Here is a 25,347-nt window from a genome sequence, read left to right on the forward strand (position 1 = left end):
TCTTTTGTTTCAAGTTTTCATTGCCTGCATTTGTTACCATTTTAATGAAAAACAGTAGTCAACATACAGCCTCACAGCTTATAAATTTGATAAAAGTCAAGCCATGAACATATTGCAGTTATTGTTAATGTTGGTCATCTAATGTATTCACTACATTGCTACACTAATTTTCAGCTATGATCTACATTTGGGTATCTTATTATCTGGCTTTTGGTTGGTTGCACCTGTGGGCTTTGGAATCCTGGGCTGTCACAGAAAAACCACACTTCACACTATGCAAAACTAACTACAGTGCACAATAGTAAACTGATTCCCTTTACACTGTGTTCCAGCACTTTGGTAGTTTTTATAAACAATCAGTGTTCTCATATAGTTACAAAATATTAAAGGACAGACTCTGCAAAACCGTTAAGAAGCAGTACATCAGAAAAGGTAAGGCATCTCTGCTGCAAAGGACAGTGGCAACTAATAATCACACCTTAAGAACAGCCATAAATATCTGAAGTTGTAGAGTTTTACATTGAAATATGAAAATTCAAAGGTAAGTGTTATAATGACTATTTTACTTAACTCAAATCCTCCATGCTTGGTAGAGCATAATGGTTATAAAAAGAAATACTTTCTTAATTTTCACAATATTTTATTTATTCACTGTGTCCTGTCAGACAAACAATGTTTTTCCATTACTTGACTTTCTCAAGGCACACAAGTAATGTGTTCCATTTGTATTAGGTTAAGCAGGTGATGTTACTGAATTAAGATGAAATTCAAAGAGCATGCAATATGACACTACAACTAATCAAAAACATTAATGATGAGACAAATAATATTTTTTAAGCCTGATTGAAAACAATCTGTGACTAGAAATACTGTACACCCACATAGCTGTGTTACAAGAACTAAGCATCAGAATAACTATTTCACGAAATATTTATTACTGGTCGAGTGCAATGAGCTGGTATTATCCACGATTTAAAACAGGGCACTTAACATTTGTTAGTTAAACAGCAGAAATGAAAAGTCTATGATGACAAACAGAAAATGTTCCCATGAACAAGAAACTTCACTGCTGACCACTTAAGAACTTCAGAAAAAATATTTTGTATCAAAAATATATCCAGGTACAACTATTCCACTGTAAAATTGTAGTTTAAGATTTGTTCAACAATATTTATCATTTCAAACAATGGAAAATCAAGAATAATGACAATATTATGAAAAGGATAGATTGCTACACACCATACAGTGGAGATGCTGACTTGCAGACAGGCACAACAAAAAGACTACTAAACAGGTAGCTTTAGCCAAAAGGCCTTCTTCTGAACTAAAAAATACACACACACACACACACACACACACACACACACACACACACACACACACAGTCTCTGACCACGGAGGCCAGACTGCAAGCAACAACTGTGCATAATGAGAGAAGCAATGTGGGTGGTGGGGCTAAGGAAGCGGCTAGGGTGGGGAGGGAAAGGGATAGCAGGGTCGGGGTGGGGGATGGCAAAGTCTGCTTGTGGGGAGCATAGAGGGACATTGTGGGGAGAGGATAGGGCAGCTACGTACAGACAGGGGGTGGGGGCAGGGAGTGTAAAAGGGGATAAGTAAAAAGACAGTGCATGTGTTGGTGAATTTTTTTAAGGGCATGTGGTGCTGGAGTGGGAACATGGGTAAGTATGAGGCTCCGTACTTCTCTCCTTTTCCACACTCTGCTCCCTCCCCCCCCCCCCTACTCTGACCAACCTCCTTTCTGGAACTAGCTGCCCTACCCTCTTCCCATCAAGTCCCTGTATGCTCCCACAAGCAGCACTTCACCTTCCCCCACCTCCACCATGCTATCCCTTCCCCTCCATGCCCCACCCCGGCCTCCTCCTTACCCCCATGGCCCAGTGGCCAGAGACAGTTTCTCTCTCTCTCTCTCTCTCTCTGTATGTTAGGGGGGGGGGGGGTGCACATATGTGTGTTGTTAAGCCTTTTGGCCAAAAGCTTACGTGTTTGGCAATCTTGTTGTTGTGCCAGACTGCAACTTAACATCTCCACTATATGGTGAGTAGCAATCTATCCTTTTCGTAACATTGTCAGTACGTACCATTTGTGACATTTGAACCACCTTGACTTTAGAGAGGGAGAGAGAGAAGGACCAATGACCAAAATTTTTATTAACTGTGATATGACAGGTACTTCACATTCTGACATACGAAAAGTATATGCTTCCTCTATGAAATTAGTGGTCAAAACAGGCAAACTATAAACAGGGCTGTTCGTAAAGCAGTGATACTGATTAGGAAACACTGTTTCCTTTTGGGCACATTTTACCCAGTGAATTTGGATGTATACATCCATTAAGTAAGTTAATATAATGACCTGAATGAAACAGAACAGAACCTTCTTTTTAATAATTCACTACCAACTCTTACTGAATGCCAGCTACATTAGGCAGGTCACACTATCAAATGCACTTATTGAAATATACAGTAAATGTTTTGGGACACTTGCTGTTCATGTTATATATTAATGACCTGTCAGAGAGTATTAATAGTAACTGCAGTTCATTGCTGCAGTTATGTATAATGAAGTACTGTTTGAAAGGACTGCACAAATATTCAGTCAGATCTTGATAAAATCTCAAACTGGGGCAGGGATTGGAAATTTGCCTTAAATGTTTAGATATGTAAAATTCTGCATTTCCACAAAAAACTATAATCAATATCAATGAGTCATAATTGGGATCAGAAAACTCATACAAGTATGTGGATATAACAATTTGTACGGAAGAGAGATGAAATGGTATAATCATGTATGCTCTGCCACAGTTGAAGGTGATGAAGACTGCAGTTCATTAGCAGGGTTTTGGAAAAATTCAATTAGTTTACAAATAAGATTGCTCATACAACACTCATATGCCCATCCTAGAATGTTGCTGAAGTGTGTGAGGCCCACACCAAAAACGACTACAGGGTACTGAATGTACACAAAGAAGAGCATCACGTACTTACAGTCACAAGTTTGTTTGACCCTTGCGAAAGCGTTCAGAGATGCTAAAAACCCTATATAGGCGGTGACTTGAAGATGGATGCTAACTATTCTGCAAAAGCCTAATTACAAAGTTTCAAGAACTTGCATTAAATGAGTAGTCAAGGAATACACAACACATTGCTCTTGTAGAGACCACAAAAAGAAGCTAATATTACTTACAGTGTGCACAAAAGCACTTCGGCTTTCATTCTTCCCATGCTGCAGTGAGAAGTACCCTCTGCCACACACTTCACAATGTCAAATGTCAGAGTATGTAGATAAGAACAAAAGAGGAAGGGACAGATCTGTCTCATTAGTAACAAAGGAAATGGCCTCTGTTGTTCCCCTATCAATGAACTGATCTGTTTTACAGAGTTTACACAGTTATTAACTGCATCTAGGAACACAATTTCACAGTTATATCAAATTTAATGTGAGCAATAAAATTATTTGTAAAAACAGTGTACAGGTGATGTAAAAAAATGGCAGCTTTCTGAAGTCTGACCACTGCCCTGAGCCATCACATTGTTCACTGTGACAGGCAATCTGCCACTGCTTTTCTTCCATATTTTCTTGCCGAATTGCTGCAATAGCTGGAAAGCATGAAAGTGACTAGTCTATATGTGCCTCTAGTCTGCAGACATTTCCCATAATTAAATGTTGCCTGCTCAATTATTTTTTCAGTAGTACTACTGCCTCATAATAACCCTACAATTGTACATTTCAGATAACCAATAATGTGTAAAACAACACAACAGTTCCCTGAAAGCAAGTATAATGAAACCTGAGACAGCCAAATATTTTATTGTCCATAACCTAACAAAATCACTGCTAAAACTCCCTTATGCAATGAAAGGTCTGGAACACTGATATATTGATGTTCTGGAGCTAGGGCCCTTTTGCCTATTGTCTGATGAAGTTCCTAGAATTTGAATTCTCAGAAAATATGGAGTCAGTGATTCCTTAAAGTGGAAGATGTCATAAGATATTCCAAATTACCCTGTGTGCATAATAATCTTACTACTAGAAGTCAATATAGCTTAACCACAACAATATTTGTATAATAAGCTAAAAATTCTACCTCACATTCTACATATTGGAATAAAACAAGAAATGAAGACTGCGATTTTTTCAAAAATAAGTTAGTTACACTCTCATTTAGTCACAAATATTACAAGTGGTTCCATTTTTGTGACTTTTATTTACTCTGCAGCCTAACAAAACTAAAGAAAGTACACATTATCTATAAGTGGCAGGGGGATTTTATCATCAACAGAGCTTTTTAAAATGTTAATTTTGTTGTTTCTGTTACTAGGACGAAATCCAACTTATGGTAAGGAACCACCAAGGTACGGCTATTCTCCACATGCAGTGTGGTCTAATACTACTGATCACACACAGCATGTTCCATATTCAGCTCCTCCTTACTGGACACTACCTGCCAGAAGATCACAAGATAAATTGGACATGGAGAGTTCAGGAAAACAAATCAATCCAATGCAGCAAGATCCAGGCAGCAGACGTTTCAACACTATAGCTACCAGTAGCTGCAGGAATTACGTAGACAGTCAAAGAAGTAATGAACACAAAAACACGATGCCGTATCAGTACAACGTGTGTGCAACGCAACTTTACTCAAATATACACAGAGTGCCAGTGACAACAACAAATACACATTCTGCATGTGGCATGCCAGCTTCTGTTCCTAAAATGCCTGAAACAATGCCACAAAATTCTCACCTTGCTCTGTCTAATCAACAACGGCAACAAACAGAGAACACAAGGCAAGCATTCTTCTCTTCTACGCCAACTAAGAGCGGAACGATGTCCATGGACATGAGTACAAATTTCTCACCAATTCCAAAGCAAAGTTTGCAAAATGACAATGGAAACACATTCAAGGCATACAGCAACACACATTTGCAAGTAAACCATGTGAGAGTTGGGTCTCCACGTCTTATATCACCACCTCGAACATCGATGACATCAGAAGAGATCTTTGCTGCAATTCACAAGTCAAAAAAGCGTTTAAATATAAAAACAGATTCAGACAGTTATAGCAGGAGTGCTTCCCCATCTTGCTCCTCTGCAACTAGTCTCTCACCTGGAAGTTCAGAATCCTCTCTCTGTGGACTTCAGGGAAGAGCTGCAAATAGGTACACACCTGAAACAGGGACATTCAACAACAGAAATGAAAATGGTAGAAATCGCCACAGCTGGTCACCAAATGCAAGTGAAGAAGAAGTTCTGCATCAGTCGCTGAACTCGAGGTCACCTGTGCAACTTCCTGGGTCTCGACAGAGTTGGGCCTGTGACAGGTTGGCTTCTATCCAGCAAACATCTAGAAATGATTTTAAGAGACTCTTACTGCAGCAAAGCAGCAAATCAAATATTTCTAGCATAACAGGCTACCCTGGGACCAAACTATCTGCTGTGGAACAGCTGAGGTTGTCCCGTCAGAAAATGGTTTCTGCAACAATCAACACTAATGGCTGGAACTCATCCAGAAGTCCTGTGGAGAAGCGTAATGGTGGACCCAAGTTGTTATCTTCCCCTAGGACATTAGCAACATGGAAGTTCTCTTCACCAAGAACAGACGTCCTCTCCTCTACAATACCAGAAGATTGTGCAGAGGACGAGGACACGTCAAATTCACCACAAAATAGTCCCTCAAGGCAACAGCAGTCAAAGTTAGCAAGCACTGCAACAAGCAGTCGTGGGACTACTTTGATGAATCCCTCAGTGCGGAGGCCTTTGAGTGACTCTTTTGGCACAGACAGACTTACTCAACCATCAAATGTGGAAGCCAATAAGACTGGAACTTCGAGGTACCAAACTAGTATACAACAAAAATCAAATCTTCCAGGACAGAGTGTATTGAACACTAATGCAAAAAATTCCACAGCAAGTAACAGGCTTTTATTTTGCAACTCAAAAGTTCCTCCAGTGAGATCACCAGAAATGTTTTCAAAACAAAATATTAAGGAAAATGTAAATTCAAACCAGATAAATAATGTAAGGACTTATACTAATAATCAGATAAAAACAGATAACCATAATCGCATGTTAAATACCGAGTTCAAATCACCACAACTTATTATGCAGCAACAAAGCCTGTTAAATGCCTGCACCCCAAAGAGACAATCCAATGACAAAACAAAAACAAATTATTATAATGGCTCACCAGGCAGGTACATTTTAGGAACTCTTGAATCAAAGAGCCCCTCGCCGACTCTGGAAACTGCCCTGTAAGCATTTTCCAGTGTTATACTGAGTTTTACTGCCTACAAAACTATGGTGAATGCACATGACAATTCTGGTTAGTAGTTAATCCACCTGTGAAAATGAAATTAGGTATGGGACCACCACATTTATGAACTAAAAGCTGTTGCTCAGATGAACCATGCCTTGTAACATTGCTGCTGTATAAAGTGATGGGTAATCAAACCCGGTCTGGAAATGTATGATACTTAGCACTGACCTACATTATATTGCAAACACTGTGTGCTGGTGATTTAATTATGTGATATGAACATCTCTCTTAAGAGTGTAAAGTCATTTATGCAGTCAAATTTACAGAAGAAAAAAATTGCTGGACTGTGCCGAACTTGTAAAACGAGTTCACCATTATGGTAATAATTGTATTTGTGTATAAGTAAAACTTAGTCTAGTCCAGAATTTAAAATCAATTCTGCACATTACCATGCACAGTTTTCTTTTAAATTATTTTGTACAATGAGAATATTGTATTTCCTATTTTTAATGTACAGAGAAGCAGCAAAATTTACTTGAAACAATTTTTTATATTTAAACTGGACTATGTCAATTTTTAACAATAAATGTTATCCACAATATTGTAATATTGACTGCGCCTGGAAAAAAAACTGCAAACACTTTGAAAGTGCACAATAAATACAAAATATAACTTTTATGTTACAACAGAAACAATGTATTTTCATAGTAAAAGTCTCATGAACGCAATGATTTCCAGAAATGTGAAACAAGTTAATATGGCACTGTTGTAGAAATGTGTAGTTTAAACACTGTGCAATAATTACAAATATAAAATCAACTCATCTTCAAGCATACATTAGTCATACAGCATTGATGAACATCAAAAACTTCTATCACATTAATTAATTTGTATTGTATACTAAAAAAAAACTTCAGTACAGAACAAACAGTGCCTATTATCACTTTTTTGTACTATGCAAGAGAAGTAATTTGTGAATTCAGCAAAGAGTTTGTAACTTCTAAATTAAGATGAATTTACTGCTTCATCTGTGCTCAGAGAACAGAGTAATATATTATATAAAAATTTTAATATATACATGATACTGTAATGATGATGTAAAGAGAACTGACTAGAAGAATTTAATTTTCAATGGGTCATGGCTTAAATACAAACAAAAGAAATGTAACAAAATAGTTATTAATTTGATGCCCTCGATTTCTAAGCTCCCTCTGCAGTGAATTCTACTGTGCTTATAAACTCAATAAACTGAAAAACAAGTGCCCCTCAGCATAATGCCTCTTTCTAATGGGGCCTTAGAGGTACTGATGTATGTCAAAATTTTGACAGCAATATCCTTATAAATAGCATAAAATGAGTTCACATCACTTGAGAAGCGGCTTTTGTGTAACATACCTTCAACTGCTATATGTTTCTAGAACTATAGATACTTGTACATGTAAGCAATACCCTGCTAATGTTATTAGGTGTACAATGAAGTAAGCTCCTGTGGTTATGAGCTACAAGTAAAACATTTTTAAATCTGTAATGCAGAATGAAGTATAAATGAATACCAAGAAAGCTACTACACACATTAACAAAATGGTAAGAAAGTGTTGACAAATATATAGGCACATAAACAACATGCTAAATATTGTAACTCATAGTGTGAACTTATATTCTTCAGCATACAGACTCAGCAGCTACATTATTCTGATGCTGTAATGTGTGTGTGTGTGTGTGTGTGTGTGTGTGTGTAAAATGACTACAGTTATCGAGTTTCCATGTTCAGCCTCTACAGCTAAGACCGTTTATTATACGGTCTGAGGCTATCTTGATTATCTGGATCCATTCAATCATTTTATTAAATGAGAACTAGCAAAACTAGGAAGGAGATGGAGATTTTTACTTGCCAGCTGAAACAAGAGCAGGGCTGAATGTTGAGTCTTTCCATGCTAGTAACTAGATACAAATATGAGGACAGGCAAACAATAACATACTACTGAACAGTGAGTGACAAACAGCACATGCACAAAAGCATACATGCATGCAAAGAGAGAGAGATTATACTAAAGATAGAAAAATAATGTAAGTTAGAAAGCCAGTGTATTTACATCTCACTCAGCAATATTTTCAAGTGAGGGGGTTGTCTGTCTGAAATTTTTTGTATGATTTCCAAATGAAAAAAAAAGAAAAATGAATTGATGGAGGAAAGAAGTTATACAAATCATTGAATCATGATTGAAATTAGGGATGGCAAAAGTGAAATCAGAATTTCTCATTATTCAAATCCATCCTACATTGCACAATTTTTTGACTTCACATTCATATGAGTCATGTGATTAGCTGTTGTAGACTGGACCGCTTCTGGTACTAAAGTGAGTACAATTCCACGATTTTGAAATTTTTTATTTCAAAATGGCTCTTCTTATCATTGTTCCAACTTTTTCATTTGTCACGAAATATAAATAAAAGAGTAGCATGGAGAGCTGCATCAAACCAGTCTCAGGACTGAAGACAACAACATAAATAAAAGTATTTTCACACTGTCTAAATTTAATAATTATAGACATGGATACAAAAAATTAAAGTCATACTTAGCAATATACTGCTGCAATATCTGCATTAAAAAGGTAAAACAGTTGCAAAATTAATACCACCATGAAGTACCGATTAATGAAATATAAACACCCATAGGTGTACAATCCTATAATGATACAAATCAGACCAACTATTTACGTGCATGTGTTCAGAACTAGGCATCATTTGAGAGGAATTTTGATTATGATATTATCTCTTTATGTGCAGCATTAGAAAATGGAGACACTAAAATTGCAAACACTTCATCATAGCAACACATCACTGATCAGCTGAGTGAACACATGATAAACTAGGTACCAGTGATACCATAAATTCAGCTTGCAATACAAATTAATTTACAAAATTATTATTTTATATAAATAAATTGTGTGAATATTGCCTTAAAATATCTCGGGAGAACTGATTCACTAAAAAGAAATCCTACAAAAAATATATCTATTGCACTGCAATTCGTCTATTTGCATCCAACATTGATTATTTTTTTTTTTTTTTCGTTTTGCTCAGATTTTATGGAGCAATGGTCAAATGTTTTCTAGCGATATCTCTTACAGGCACAGGATATTATAAAGCGGTGACAACACAGAAGCTGTTTTATGGGAAGACAAAAGCAGTAATCTATACATAAAAAACAATTCTTTGTTAGTCCCACACTAGCCAAAGCAGTCTTTCATCAATAACTTGCAGGTCATGGCTCTCTGAGCAGCCACCTCCAGCTTCATCTGTGAAAGATCACACTAACTACTGAAGCTAACACAAGTATTGTAATTTCTGGAATCAATTACTGTGTAAGTATTTTGATATTTTACATTTAATATCACAATGGCCAAGCAAATACAACCACAATACTGTATATACAAAGCGAAGAATATTCTACAACAGATAATCAGTGATTGCAGACTTATAATACACAGGAAAATGTTCTGAGACTTATCAGAATTATTTGCTGTGACTTGGCAACCTACACAAGCATAGCCAACATCTGACAAGAGGAGGACAATTTAGTCAATTTCTTACAAAATAAAACTTAAAACTATTAAAAAAATTGTGTTCATTAATCACCAAACTTAATATAGGTACCTCCTATTTACAATGTTTGTAAACAAGGGTTTATAGTTTGTATGAGACCTGGACACAGTATTAAGCTGTCACAAATGGAGAAACAGTTTTGAGAATTCACAACAAATGGCTCTTGGAGCACTTCCTACAATTCAGTACTGATTTCATGACTTTTTTTTAACACCAGTCTAAAAAGCCTATAAAGTAGCCAACCCATTGTGCAATGGGGGTACAAAAAGTTGCTTCTTCGAAAAAAACTGTCAATGATATTAGAGTCATCAGTTAAAATACTGCCTGTTAACATGGAATATTGAACTTGCCTGGACACCTCTAAATATACCATCTAAACATGAAAAGAACGCAATAAAAAATTAAGGCATAGGTGTTGGTATAAACTTTTTCTGTATTCAGCTTGGGACTGAAATATGAGTGCATCATCATTTTTACAGGATGTTAAGGTTGATGTTGATGGAAATCATCATATCAGTCTGTCTAATTACTTCAAAGTAACTACAGTTTCAAATAACAATATACATTTCACAGCCATAACAGAGAACATACATCATAACAGCTCTAATATTAAACAACCTCCTGTAATTAGCATTTCTCTTTCTTGGGGAATGCAAATTGAAAACTGTTGTTTAAAGCGAGAGGTACAGTGAGTGCACAAGGTGCAGATAATCGTAGAATGAAACTGAAGTTATTTTCCGCAACTGCAATCTACAAAAATATTCCTGTAGCTCTCAAAAATTATATTCTAAATTCACAATTTTCACAAAATAATTTTTGAACATCAGAAAGGTTTAAATCTTCTCGACTGTTTTAACACATTAATTCGCTTCTTATCTTCTTCAAATTTTTGTCTCAATTTTGCTAAGTGTTTCATCTTTGACTCTCGGATCTGGAAAGTATAAAAATTTAAGAGTTCCTTTTTTGAACGTTTTTGCTTTTCTTTGCTCATAATTTTCTTTTCTATACTGTCTTTTCTTGCAAATCCTGGTTTCTTTCCCCTGCAAAAAAATTGGTAATATTCATAAATTATGCACAAAACATACATGTCAAGAATACACAAATGATGACTCAGAAAACAAGGCTAGTTTTTAAGACAATAGATAGCCATGGTAATCACTTCATTCTATTCACAACATGCCACATTGTGATGACAAGGTACAAAACCTCTAAAAACAATATGGAAAGGATAGATTGCTACTCACCACACAGTGGAGGTGCTAACTCACAGACAGGCACAATGGAAGAGAATGCTACAAATATTTCAGTTTCTGGACAAAGCTTTTCTTTAGAAGTAGAAAAAAAATGCACATTAACACAACCACAACTCACATACATGTGGCCTCTGTCTCTGGGCATTAAGGTTTGACTCTGGCTGTGATTACATACAGTTACAGAAGTTGAAGAATGACAGCAAATCCCATTACAAGTTGATCATAATTGATTTTAAAGCGAAAGTAGGAAAAAACGTAAAGAATGATTCCTTGGTGGAGACTTTCGGAAATACACTGATGTGCCAAAGAAACTGGTGTAGGACAGAGATGTAAACAGGCAGAATATGGCATTGTGGTTGGAAAAGCCTATATAAGACAACAGGTGTCTGGCGCAGTTGTTATATTGGTTACTGCCGCTACAATGGCCGGTTATCAAGATTTAAGTGAGTTTGAACATGGTGTTATTGCACACGAGCGATGGAACACAGAATCTTTGAGGTAGGGATGAAGTGGGAATTTTCCTTTATGACCACTTCACTAGTGTACCGTAAATACCAGGAATCCGGTAAAACATCAAATATCCGACATCGCTACAGCCAGAAAAAGATCTTACAAGAATGGAACCAACAATGACTGAAGAGAATCGTTCAACGTGACAGAAGAGCAACCACTCTGCAAATTGCTGCAGATTTCAATGCTGTACCATCAAAAAGTGTCAGTGTGCGAACCATTCAACGAAACACCATTGATATGGGCTTTCAAAGCCAAAGGCCCACTCATGTACCCTTGATGACTGCACAACACAAAGCTTTACGCCTCGCTTGGGCCCATCAACACCAACATTTGAATGATTATGACAGGAAACATGTTGCCTGGTCGGACAAGTCTCATTTCAAATTGTATCGAGCAGATGGATGTGTATGGGTATGGTGAAAACCTCATGAATCCATGGACCCTGCGTGTCAGCAGGGGACTGTTTGAGCTGATGGAGGCTCTGTAATAATATGGGGCATGTACACTGGAGTGATATGGGACCCCTGATACATCTAGATACGACTCTGATGCGTGACACATATGTAAGCATGCCTGATTACCTACATCCATTCACATCCATTGTGCATACCGACAGACTTGGACAATTCCAGCAGGAAAATGCGACACCCCACATGTCCAAAATTGGTGCAGACTGGCTCCAGAAACACTCTTCTGAGTTTAAACACTTCTGCTGGCCACCAAACTCCCCAGACATGAACATTATTGAGTATATCTGGGATGCCTTGCGACATGCTGTTCAGAAGAGATATCCCACCTCCTCGTATTCTTACAGATTTATGGACAGCCATGCAGGATCCATGGTGTCAGTTTCCTCTAGCACTACTTCAGACATTAATCAAGTCCATGCCATGTCGTGTTGTGACACTTCTCCGTGCTTGTGGGGGCCCTACACGATATTAGGCAGGTGTACCAGTTTCTTTAACTCCTCAGTGTAATACCAGTAAGAAGAGCCCACATACAAGCAGTATTTAACAAGAACATGTTTTGTGTTTTACATGTTCTTTCGAAAGAAAACTAATAGAAAATAGACTAGGAAAATTCCAAATGGAATTAAAAATGAAAGATGTGAAAATCTTAAACTACTTCTGAATTACAAGTGATCACAGACCCGTAAGCTACTGATTAAAACCGGCAACAAAGCCAGGAAGAAATTGTCATCAGATAGAAAGTCAAAAATGCAAATTGTGAGAATTTATTTAAGAACAAGGCTGATTAAATTAAGTAGACAGCTGCACAGCTTAGAAAATATAATTATAGAAACACAGATGAAAGATACTAATAACAGTAAAAGATATTGTAAGTATGAAGAGAATACAAGAAAATAGTCTCAAATGGAACAAGGGAGCTATTAAACAGAAGGCAAGAATTTAGCACAAATGATAATCGAAACATGATAGACTAATTAAACAAATTCAGAAATGTCTTCCTGAGGATACGAAAAGAGAATAAAAATTTTATAAGATAAACTATTTAAAAAAATATGAGTATAAGGACAATACAGAAACTTATATTGGGTAGACATATTTCAGCAGTGCAAATGGCAGAGCTCAGAGAGGAAATAGTACAAGCATTCTACAATTTCTGTAAATGTTTGTATAGCTCAGGAGGTGTATTTGGAAAGCAGACAATTAACAATGAAAATAAGTGATTCTGGAAGTAGTGTTAGAAGAACTGTATAAAATTGTTACAGGTGTGGGGGCAAACACATAAAAACAAAAGTGTTTACAGAATGTGTGTGGAAGAAGAAAATTGGAACACATTAATTATTTGATTTAAGAAGAAAGGAACCAGGTTAAACATGGATCTATGAGCCTCCTCGTTGTAATGTATAAAACATCCACTAAAATTGTTACCAACCATACTACCAGGCAAAGGAATGAGCTGCTTTTAGAAGTGGGTACAGCAAAGTGGACAATTGGTTGTGAAAAAAGTTAACAAATGGAGGAATGAGTATGAATTACCACTTTGTATGCCTGAGCATTACATACAATCTGATTCTCTAAAGATTGAAAATGCCCACACATGTCTATTACAACTAACACAGAAAGAAAATACTGAACATAAATGAATTTAAGCCATTACGTTTGCTGCTACAGAAAAACTTAACTATGCATACAGAAGAAAATAATAACAACTATCTTACTTCCTTGTAACAGTAATCCATCCTTCATCATCTTCCTCCATTGCTTGCTTTTCCAACCTAGAATTTTCAGCCATCTTGTGGTCAAATTTTTCCATAAAATCATCTATTTCCTTCTGCATTGCATCGACATCAGGAATTCTCATGTTGTACTCTGAACACCATTCTGAAACAATGTGTGAATCACAACTTCTGCATTTAAAAAATCCCAAATATCAGATTTTCTTAACAGTTAAACAAACAGTAACAAATAAATAATTTCTCTCTCTCACGCACGCACACACACACACACACACACACACACACACACAAACTACTTTTGAATGAAATTCTGCACTGCTGATAATTGTCAAATAGTCTAGTGCATATTCTGGCAGAACTAGCACCCATTCGATCTAAGGCTCGTTTTGTCTCCACCAAATACATAAACAATTCTCCATAAAGCTCTTCATGGGAAAAAAATAATAATAATAATAATAATAAAACCTGACAACGTAGTACTAATTAACTGCTTAGTAAATTTAAATCCATCCAAATACTTTGTGCTTTTTGCCCTCAGTTTGCACAAAAATGATGTGGTTTCGAAATCTTGATTATATTGAGTTTACCAAAGAGGACTTTACAACTTTGAAAACTCATGCTGATATATTCATTTAACTTACAGGTGCAGTTTTGGTGTCATTTTATAGCATAATACATCAAGTCCTTTTACCTTGCACTTAAACAGGTTCAATGTGACTTCCATTGGTTATTCAGCACATGTACCACCTGAAGTCAATTTCTTGAGAAATACACTGCAGCATGTCAGGTGCGACTTGTTAGACTGCAAGATAGATTTTAGCTTCAAGTTCTGGTAGAGAAGCCGGTAATCGTGAGACTGATGTAGTATCCTTGATGAATGCCCAAAAGAAAAAGTCAAGAGGTGTCAGGCCCGGTGAATAAGGGGGCCATGCAACTGGTTCACCTCGGCCCATACACTTAACTGTAAACAGACATTTAGGAAATCCTGGACATCGGAGGTAGTGTGGTGCTGCATTATCTTGCATAAACTGTACACTGTGTCCTTTGTCCTCACCATCAATTTGGAGGATTAAAAAGTTATCCAGCAATCTAAGTACCGTCAAACGGGGTAATTTCGGACACCGGGGTGAATTTGGACAGTGCCACTGCATAGAAACACATCCGTGCACCATTTATTTTAAGTGCAAGATTGCATTTATTGCTATTTTATTTTGCGTCAATTGTTTCCCTAGGTGAATAACTGACCAACAGTCTCAGTGTTAAAAATCCATGCATTATCGTAAAGTGGAAACTTTCAATTGTTGTGCCGAGCGGGAAGGTATTGTAACCGTAATTGTCGATGCGCTCAGTAGCTAACAGCATTGAGACAATTTCTGTACAAGTTTGTCAAGTTTCTCATGCAAGGTTATAAAATAACGATGGTTTTTGTAGAACTGTGTACTGTGTGGGGGTGATTTCGGACAATGCCGAGAATGTATAAGAGCAGGAGAGGTGCTACAGTACGGTGTAATTATGACCCAGAACTTTTAGATAAAGCTGTTCGTGATATTCAGAGTGGTAAATTATCGTACAGAAAAGCATGTGATTTGTATGGTATACCTAAATCAACCCTACAAAATAAAGTGCAGGACGCACAAAAAAAAAAAAAAAAAAAAAAAAAAAAAAAAAAAAAAAAAAAAAAAAAAAAAAGGGAGGACAGCCAGTGCTAAATAAAGAAGAAGAAATGTTGAAGCAAGGTATCTTGAGGGCTACACATTGGGGATTTCCCTTCACTAAATTGCATATTAGATATTTAGTTGAAGGCTACCTCGATAAATCTTGCTGTGAAGAGAAAGAAATTTTGTAATAATTTGCCAGGAGAAGAATGGGTGCATTTATTCCTCAAACAACACTCAGAAGATCTTTCCGTTCGCTTAAGCAAAAATATTAAACGAGCTCATGCAGAAATGAACAAAGAGACTATTAAGATGTTTTCCTCCAACATCAAGGCAAAGCTGGAAAATCTCCCACCTAGTAACATGATCAATGTGTAAAATGTCACCAAAATCAAATAAAAAGCATGTAGAATTTTTTAAAAAGGCAGTAAATGTCCGAATTCGCCCTCTATATACTTTAACTTTGGACAGAGATTTAAATAACACGTGTCCGAAATCACCCCAATCCATGGGGTGACTTCAGACACTTTATTTAACTGCCTCAGATAAATACACTTTCTGGCTCTGGGATATTTTATTTGTTACACATATACCCTACAATTCCCATAACAATCAATTTAATCTAACAATATATACAAAAATTACAATCAAAATAATGACAAAACAGTCTGAAATCACCCCGTTTGACAATACACTAGTCTGTTGATAGTTTTCTCTTGAGAAAATATAGGTCCATAAACTTTGCTCTTGTACAATGAAGAAAAAACACACATTCGATATTGGCCTACCATGTTCATGTTCCAAGGATTTTTCACAGTTGTGTTTATTGACTTTAACCTCTTAATTGAAAAGTCGAATCATCACTAAAGACAATCTTTTCAATGAAATCTTCATGTTCACCCCATACACACACAAAAATCCTTACAAGCAATCCTATCAGCATCTTCTAGTTTTTGCACCATTGTGAACTTGGATGGTTTGAGATGCAATGGCAACCAGTCATAGGTGGGGGATGACCTGAGGATTTTTTTATGCCTTATTGACAATACAACATCTATTCCATTCATAAATAGTAGGCCAACTGGGAGGATCTTTACCATACTCTGTATGAAATTACATTCCACAGCTGTTGCAGGCTTCGACTCTTGAAACCGAAACACACAGCAAGCATGCTCATGCAGCAATCTTTGTTGCAACTGCTGCTAATGTTTATGGTGGCACAATTCTCTATTAGTGTACCAATTGAGTCATTTGATCTATTTTCCTTCAAGATTCCACCAAGGCTGAGTCTGTAAGTCACATGAATAAGTTGCACGAATTTTCAAAATTGTAAAGTCATTTTTGATATACCCTGTACGGGTAATCTGTTTATCATTCCTATGACACTTTGACTTATCATGGAGCATATACTCATTTTAACTGATGTTTTCCCAGTGATATCTGCTTTTGCATTACATTCAGTATAAAACTTGGTGAGAAATGAATCAAGGATTCACTGAGCGACAAAGGAAAGTTTGAATTTAGCACTTGGAAGGATACAGCTACAAAAATGATAGGATGTAACTTTCACTCTTAACAGCTACTGACATCTGCTTATGTAACATGTATACGCAATTTAGAACATCTACACTACATGAGGGAAATCTGAAAACTTCTTGGCCTTATGATAATTTATACTTTCAAAGGACTTTTGTTTTTCAAAATAATCTCTAATTTCAATACATTTCATCCAGTAGTGTTCCAATGCCATTATCCCCTTCTGTAATGTTTCCTCAGAAGTGTTGCAAAGTACCTATCTACAGCCACAATGGCTTCTTGACTGGACAAAAAGTGCTGACCAGTGAGGAATTTCTTCAGTTTTGAAAACAGATGGAAGTCCAAGGGACCCAAATCTGGGGAATAAGGTGAATGTTGCAGCATTTCATAGTGCAAATCCCTCATTTTCCTCATTGGCAAGACACTTTTGTGGGCAGGTGCATTGTCCTGATGGACAATGATCTGTTTTTTCTTCTTTAAGCCGGGTCTGTTTTCATGAATGCTTGCATCTAGTTTTGTTGGAAGCTTAGAGTAGTATTCTCCAGTTATGTTTTACATTTTTCAAGACAGTCAATCAACAAATTTCCTTTTGTGCACCAAAACACTGATGTCATGATCTTCTCTGATGGTGGCATCATCCTGGCCTTCTTGGGAGCTGTTTGGATTTGGGTGCGTAGTGGCGAATCCACGTTCTATCCACTGTCAAGTATTGACTCAGTGTTGTGTGAATGCGTTTTGTGATCCACAGTGAGCACATACGGCACCCAGGCTTTCTCATGTTCAATTCTTGGTGCAAGATGGAACCAACATGTTCCTTTCATATCCCTAGAGCATTATCAATTTCATGCGTGTTTATGGACCAATCTTTCAAAATCATATTGTGCACTTTGTCGATGATTTCCGGTATGTTAATGTGTATCATCTTGGATGCTTTCATGGCAACATTTAAAATCGGTCACCCATTTCTTCATGGTGAAAACTAAAGGCGAAAAGCCACCATGCACATTTACAGTCGCCAAATGAATATCAGTTGGTATTAAACATTACATTACTAACAATTTAATCAGTGCATGATATTCGATTTTTCCATTTTCAACACCACATGCATCACAACTGCTTCAAACGACTGCCTACAGTAACTGCTTACTCATGAGAAAGGGCTTCACAAAATTAAGCAAATCAATAATGCATTGGTCCATCTCTGACCCTTATGCTAGCAGTTATTTGGTTTGGCAATGATTGATAAGAGTTGTTGGTGTCCTGCTGAAGGGTATCATGCCAAATTTTGCTCACTTGGTGCATTAAATCATCAAAATCCCAAGCTGATTAGAGGACCCTGCACATAATGCTTCTAACATTCTCAATTGGGGAGAGATCTGGCGACCTTGCTGGCCAAGATGGGATTTGGTAAGCATGATGCCAAGCACTAGAAACTCTCACCCCACATGGATGGTAGCAGGATTCCTTTGGTTGTCATCTGTGGCACCCTTACAGCACAGCAGTATATAAATTATATTTTAAGTCCCATTTTGTTGCTCTTCATGGCAAGCCAGCCTGGGCTTACATTTCCACAAGATAATGCCCTTCCGCTCACAGTGAGAGTTTATACTGCTTGCCTTCGTGCTCGCTAAACCATACCTTCATCAGCAAGGTCACCGGATCTCTCCCCAATTGAGAACATTTGGACTATTATGGACAGGGTCCTCTGACCAGCTCAGGGTTTTGATGATCCAATGCACCAGTTGGACTGAATTTGGCATGACATCCCTCAGGTAGGCATCCAACAAGTCTATCAATCAGTGCTAAGATGAATAACTGCTTGCATGAGGGCCAGAGTAGACCAATACACTACTGTCTTGCTCAATTTGTGAAGCTCTTTCTCTTGACTAAATCATCTAATTTTTCTAAAATTGTAATCATTTGTTTGTCTGCACATGTACATCAGAGCTAGTGATTTCTGAATCATTCAGAGAATCCCTTCATGACGAGTCTTCTTTTTCTGAGAACGTATATTCCTATTGTCACTAAATGACAACACCTTCCCATAAACTGCTGCACCATCAGCAAATAGCCATAAATTGCTTTGTCTGCACATGTACATCAGAGCTAGTGATTTCTGAATCATTCAGAGAATTCCTTCATGATGTGTCTTCTTTTTCTGAGAACGTATATTCCTATTGTCACTAAATGACAACACCTTCCCATAAACTGCTGCACCATCAGCAAATAGCCATAAATTGCTGCTCACCCTATCTGTCAGGTCAATTATTTATATACAGAATAACAGTGGTCCTATCATACTTCTCTGCAGCACTCCTGATGATACCTGACTCTACTAAAGAATTGGTGAAGAGGACCATGTACTGGGTTCTACTCAAATCGTCTTCGACCCACTCACATACCTGAGAAACTACAGTGTACCTTTGTCAACAGTCTGCTGTGGACCACCATGTCAAATGCCTTCCAAAATCTATGAATCTTCCTGTTACCCTCCATTCTTCATTTGTAGGGTATCTGGTTTTTAGGATACCATCTGAGAAAAGGGCAAACTTGAGTTAAGCATGAGTGATGCTTTCTACATCCGTGCTGATTTGTGGACAGAAGCTTTTCTATCTGAAGGAAATGTATTATATTCAAACTCAGAATATCTTCACAAATTCTGCAGCAAAGATATTGGTCTGTAATTATGCGGATCAGTTCTTTTACCTTTCTTATATAAAGGAGTCACCTGCACTTTTTTCCATTTGTTTAGGGCTTTTTGCTGGGTGAGAGATTTGCAATAAATGCAGGCTAAGTAAGGAGCCAATGCCACAGAGTATTCTCTGTAAAACTGAACTGGAATTAAATCTGGTCCTGGTGACTTATTTGTTTTCAGCTATTTCAACTGCCTCTCTACGCCACAACAGAAGCCTATTTCTACTCATATGTCCTCCATGGGGGAGTCTTCATGAGAGTGAAACAATAGTATGTTTGTACAGTCTTCTGACACAAATGATTTCTTAAATGAGAGGTTTAAAACTTCGGCTTTCCTTTCACTATCTTCTACTGACACCGAAGATAGGTCAAAAAATGAATTTGACACACTTTTGATTTTACAAATGATCAGAATTGCCATGAATCACGTCCGGTTCTGGTTCATAGATGATATCTTCATGACCTCTAGCAGGAGCCACGAAATCCTACCCTTATTCTTCCACAATCTCAACACCTCTCCCATCTGCTTTACCTGGTCCTCCTCAGCCAAATGTGCCACCTTCCTGGATGTTGACCTCCACCTTTCTGATGGAAACTTCCATACCTCTTGTCCATATTAAGCCCACTAATCAACATGAGTACCTGCATTTTAGGAATTTTCACCCCTTCCATACTAACAAATTGCTTCCATATAACACTGCCCAGTATGCCAAAGTTCTCACAGACAGGCACTACCCCTCAAACCCAGTCCGCAAACAGATTTCCCGTGCCACAGCTTCACACACCCCTAACCCTTCCATCAACCCCATGAATCAGGTATAAAGGAGTGTCCCCTCATTGACCCAGACTTCGCCAGGACTTTATCGATTATCAGGTCTCGGAATTAGGAATATCCTACCCACAATCCTCCTCACGCCTCCTAAAGTGGTATTTACTCGTCCATTCAACCCACACAAAATGCTCGTCTATCCCTATGCCACTCCCACTCCAAACTCCTTGCCACAGAGGTCATGCTGCTGTGGAAGAACCAGGTGCAAGACCTGCTCAGTGCACCCAGGATGTGTAACTGCTTCTTCACTTATGCAAACAAAAGGACAACCTATCAAACTATCTCACTGGAACACAAGGTTTCCAGTGCAATTCAGATACACAATAGCTTTTGTCAATGTGGTACTGGTACAAGGAGAGCCCTAAAAATATGCAGATGCAGCAAAAATGAGAAACCCTAGTTAAAATTGTACTTCTAACTGACTATACATGCATAAATATTTGAATTAACTTACTCTTAATTCCACAAGTCAGAGGTGCATCCTTTCTTGATAATATAAGTGGCTCTGTGGCATCCCAAGACAATGCTTCCTGAAGACCAACTGCTGTCTCAAAAACAACATAAGCTACCTTGAAACCCTAACAAGAAACAAAAAGAACTTTAGATTATCATCATTACTAATGCAATTGTTCACATGTTTTATACAGTTAGTCAATTTTATACAATGAAAACTAATCACAGGTTAGTTTATACACACCTTAATCTCATCATGTTTGTGGAAAAACTGAGAGGCCTCTCTAGGCGGTAAGCCAGCGTTCGGGCTCTTATGAAAAAATACTGTGACAACATGACCAAAGATTCCCAAAACTTTCTTGAAGTTATCCTGTGGAAAATGAAACTGCCTTATTTGATACAGCAATTTCAAATTGCTTAAGCAAAGTACAAGAAAAGGAAATTACATCACCATTTATATATAGTTTTATGGACTTTATCACTCAAATATGAAGTATAAATGTGCCTGCATAAGGCATTGAGGATAAAACCTGAAGTCTGGAAACATCACTTCATAAAATAAAGGGAATATTCTAAAATCACTGGAAACATACTTGGAGCCAACTATGCTCCACTTAAAAGAAAACCAATCATTTGCTAATGATAAAACAATAATGGAGATGCTTCTTCTCTACAAGTGAACAAGAAAAATTTTGCACCTATAGGCATCTGTCAACACTTGTCATTTGTGCCCATGGCAAGAAAATTATATCCATACTGTGCAGATCTTTCGCACGATGCTTAATGTACATGAAACCACTCCCTGCATTAAAAATCAGTTTGGTTTCAATATGCAAAATATGTTTATCTACATGTTTTGTCAATCATTTGTTCTATGATATTTATAAAGAATGTAAGATGTGTACAGCATTATGCAAGAAATCATTTCATGTGATTTGATCTCACTGATTTAAGAAACACACAACAATACATACCAGGGCAAAGGAAACTGTCATGTGACCCATCAACTTGTACTTACTTACTAAAACTCCAACCACAATCTTACATAGCTTGATACAAAATATATCCTTGGCCTCACTTAAATTCTCAAACGAAATGCTAATATGGAAATGGTGAACATTCTGACTAAACATTAACTGCATATTCTAATTGGTCTGGCAAGTGAAGAGTGGCAATTTAAGAAAACAAGTGCATCCTTGAAACCTTTGACAATGGAATTTCTGTATTAAAGATGTAATAAAGCCTACTGCTAATTACATCCAGGCTAGTATACACAAGTCAGTTTTATCCTGATAAACAGAGAATTTCAACTGGCTGACAGTATGCCAAAAAGCTTTTATAAATGACATTCCTTCACTGACCCATTTTTATTTCAAATTGTGAAGTATTTCAGATAATTCTTCTGAGTTCTGTAATCACAAGGTTCTTCCTTTGTTCACCTTGACTTTCTCACAAGTTTGTACACTTAAGATCTACTCAGGAGGAAATCACAAAAAATTACTGCTACTACTATAGCTCCACTAACCCTAGCAATACAACTTGTGATGGAGGGGGTGGGGGCGGGGGAGTAGAGTACTTTATGCCCAACTTTTGTAAACACTATAATTTAGTTGTGTACTTCATACTCTACAATTTGGAAGGGAAGAAAAGCCCACTGGTATTAATGAATTCTCCTACCTGATTCTGTAGCATTTTAAATGTTTACAACTGAACTTAACCCAAAAGCTTCAGTCTCATTGAGGTTGTCATAAAGTCTCCTATCCCCTTAGTATGAAGCAATTAAAATAACTTTCTGGTTGACGTTTAAGTGATTCGAATAGTAGGAATCAGCAGACGAACAATCATACTTCTTTCTCACATGCTCACTGTGTTGCCTGCTTTGTAGGTCCAAGCAGACCCTGCCCAGCATGACTGGTTGCACATTGGCAAAACAGCTCCCTGCCAATACAATCTGTCAACCACAAAATTATTTTAATCAGAGAATAGTAGGCACAACTTTACACAGCAGATTTAATATTCAGTATTTTCAGATTCTGGACCCTACTTACATATCATCATCCCTTTAAGAAATACGTTGCTGATAAACGTCAACAACAATCAGTGAAATTATAATTTTTTAAATTTTGTTTGTGGTGGTCATAAGGCAATGAGTTATACACAACCAGATTCATACCGAAAATGTTGTTCAAGACTTTGTAACAATATTCAGATGCTCTGGCTTCTGGAGAACAATGTAATAACCAAATCCCAATGGACAATTTACTACAGCACATTGTAAAATGACAAGGAGGAGGAATGTCTGGCCAATACTTACCTGCTTTGACCTCTCTTATGCACCCATTTCATCTTTTTCTCTTTTCACTCTCAAAGCAGTGGATTCATCCTCAATCTAGGGTCTTCCTTCTTGTTTCTAAACCTATCACCCCCCCCCCCCCCCCCAAATGGGTCTGTCAAGAGTACAGGGATTTCACCTCCTGATGGTATGAACTTTAGTAATGTTTCTGATATTATTCGCTAAGCAGTACATGTCCACCATAAATGTTGCCTTTGGACCACAACACCTTGGTACATTTTAGCTATATCCCACAATATTCATTGTGCCTAATTATGTGACACTATGTGATAATCTCAGAGCTCTCCTAAGAATTGGCAAACAAATTATCTTCCCCTGATGCTCTACATACGAGATACATTCTGGTTTCAGTATATGTAATGATTAAGCCTACTGTTTACTCTGTATACGAGCACCTGGATGTTATGTTTAATCAAACCAACCGTTCCAGACAATCAAGCTATGTAAGCCAGAAGAGTTTTGCCTCATTTCAGTTTTCCACATGTAAATTTTCATCATCTGAAGTGTGCGTAAAACACTTGCAAAATTTCAGCTGTGCTAATAAAAATAATTTCCTGGAACAGAGTGCAAAGACATTATTTCTCCATGCACCACTCACAACAAGAGACTGGATGATCTTGTTAAAAACAGTTACGAGTTGGGACATCAAATAGTTCGCAACTAATACAAAAACTCCACAATTTCAATGAAAATTACTTGAGCACAAAGTTTCTTTTCCCCAACATATCACAAACTTACAACAACAAAATGATGAGGAATCTGTGGCTTCTGATTTACAAAAAAGATGTATTGCCATCTAAGATCATTTGCCTACATTTTACTACCAAAAATGAATTGCTTATGTGGTGCCAAAGTCATAAATTTAAAGTAACTGCATTATGTACAGAGGACAAAATCCACAGATACAATGATATGAAAGTTATCATTCACGCAACCAATAAACTAAGAGGACCAGGAAACTTCCTGAACCAACGAAATGTTCTACAGTCGTAACTGAACTCAATTCCCGAAAAGGTTTTCAAAGTACCTTTACGGGAAAATTATGCTCACCTCCGTGCAATAAGGGGGTACGTTGATGATAAAAAGTGTTCGATCTGCTGGCTTTTCGTCACATTTCTCTCTGATTGAATGCTGTTTCCAGAAAATGCAATGCGATGCTGAAGATTCTTCACTACACTTAACTGGAATGGCTGAAAGAAGGGTTATCGCACAATGACTGACATACCAATATACGTTCTACAATTTTACAAAATTATAATACAAAAAAACTTGATTAAACATCAGTAAAAATGAATATAAGAGTGCAAAATAACCACATTACCTGTGAATCCCTGGAGTGTTTGTTTATTCATCATGCTCCAAATATTTACAAACATTCACAACGTGAACAACCGCAAGAAACACCACAATCTCAAAGATTGTCAGTACCGCAGTGATTCCTGCATCGCATCGTAACTTGCAGAAATTGGTCAGTTACATGCACTTAACATTGACGACAGTTCTCATACGAATGAAAATATAGCTGGTGATAGCCGGAAGGCACGACGATTTCAGAAGTTAACATAAACTCAGAAGTGAGGACACTCCGTCTTCTTTTACTACCCACTGCAATAGCAGCGCGCCAAGCGGCCAGCAAGTTATGCTATTAAGTTCGCCGGGATCTCGTGAAAGCGCATTCGAACCGCAATTGTTTATGTTGGTTTGTAGAACGATTTTTACAAACGGGAGCATCTGTAGTGCAATAAAATGCAGCAACAACAAAAAGACGATACCACCGTTGCTCTTCTTCAGGTTTCCCAAGGGCCCTGAGAGGTATGAAACGGTACATCACAGGACAGTTTATTTACGATCCTCTTGTTACCTACAAATATTTACTGAAGAAAGCATGGTTTACAGTTTTGTGTACATTATGGAATAAAAGTAAGCATAGTATGCCAGCTTTTTCATTTTTATATCCCCTATGTCTGACAAAATT

General features: G+C 37.3%; 2 protein-coding genes across 2 annotated transcripts in view; one reads left to right on the forward strand and one right to left on the reverse strand.

The window, feature by feature from the left end:
* Positions 1 to 9,921, forward strand: part of LOC126140405 (serine-rich adhesin for platelets) — a 517,162-nt gene extending 507,241 nt beyond the window's left edge. Inside the window, exons 12-13 of the mRNA XM_049915236.1 lie at positions 1,669 to 1,679; positions 4,340 to 9,921. Of these exons, the coding sequence (XP_049771193.1) occupies positions 1,669 to 1,679; positions 4,340 to 6,276 (1,948 nt within the window). The 3' untranslated portion in view covers positions 6,277 to 9,921. The remainder of the gene's footprint in view (positions 1 to 1,668; positions 1,680 to 4,339) is intronic.
* A 375-nt stretch (positions 9,922 to 10,296) lies between these two features.
* Positions 10,297 to 24,824, reverse strand: LOC126094179 (ribosomal RNA-processing protein 7 homolog A). Its single transcript, XM_049908776.1, has 6 exons — positions 24,694 to 24,824; positions 24,423 to 24,562; positions 21,264 to 21,389; positions 21,021 to 21,144; positions 13,835 to 13,997; positions 10,297 to 10,923 (listed from the first exon to the last, which is right to left on the reverse strand). Exons 1-6 carry the CDS (start codon positions 24,746 to 24,748, stop codon positions 10,707 to 10,709), a joined length of 825 nt encoding a protein of 274 aa, XP_049764733.1. The 5' UTR covers positions 24,749 to 24,824; the 3' UTR covers positions 10,297 to 10,706.
* Between the last annotated feature and the right edge of the window lie 523 nt (positions 24,825 to 25,347).

This window comes from Schistocerca cancellata, chromosome 1, assembly GCF_023864275.1.
Source record: "Schistocerca cancellata isolate TAMUIC-IGC-003103 chromosome 1, iqSchCanc2.1, whole genome shotgun sequence".
Taxonomy (NCBI): domain Eukaryota; kingdom Metazoa; phylum Arthropoda; class Insecta; order Orthoptera; family Acrididae; genus Schistocerca; species Schistocerca cancellata.

Bases quoted from the DNA above. Each gene is read 5' to 3' on its own strand.
- LOC126094179 (XM_049908776.1), bottom strand. From the start codon at position 24,748: ATGTTTGTAAATATTTGGAGCATGATGAATAAACAAACACTCCAGGGA. The intron at 24,563-24,693 runs GTAATGTGGTTA...CCCTTCTTTCAG, and splicing joins AACACTCCAGGGATTCACAG to CCATTCCAGTTAAGTGTAGT. The intron at 10,924-13,834 runs GTAAGATAGTTG...ATTTTTTTGCAG, and splicing joins TGGATTACTGTTACAAGGAA to GGGAAAGAAACCAGGATTTG.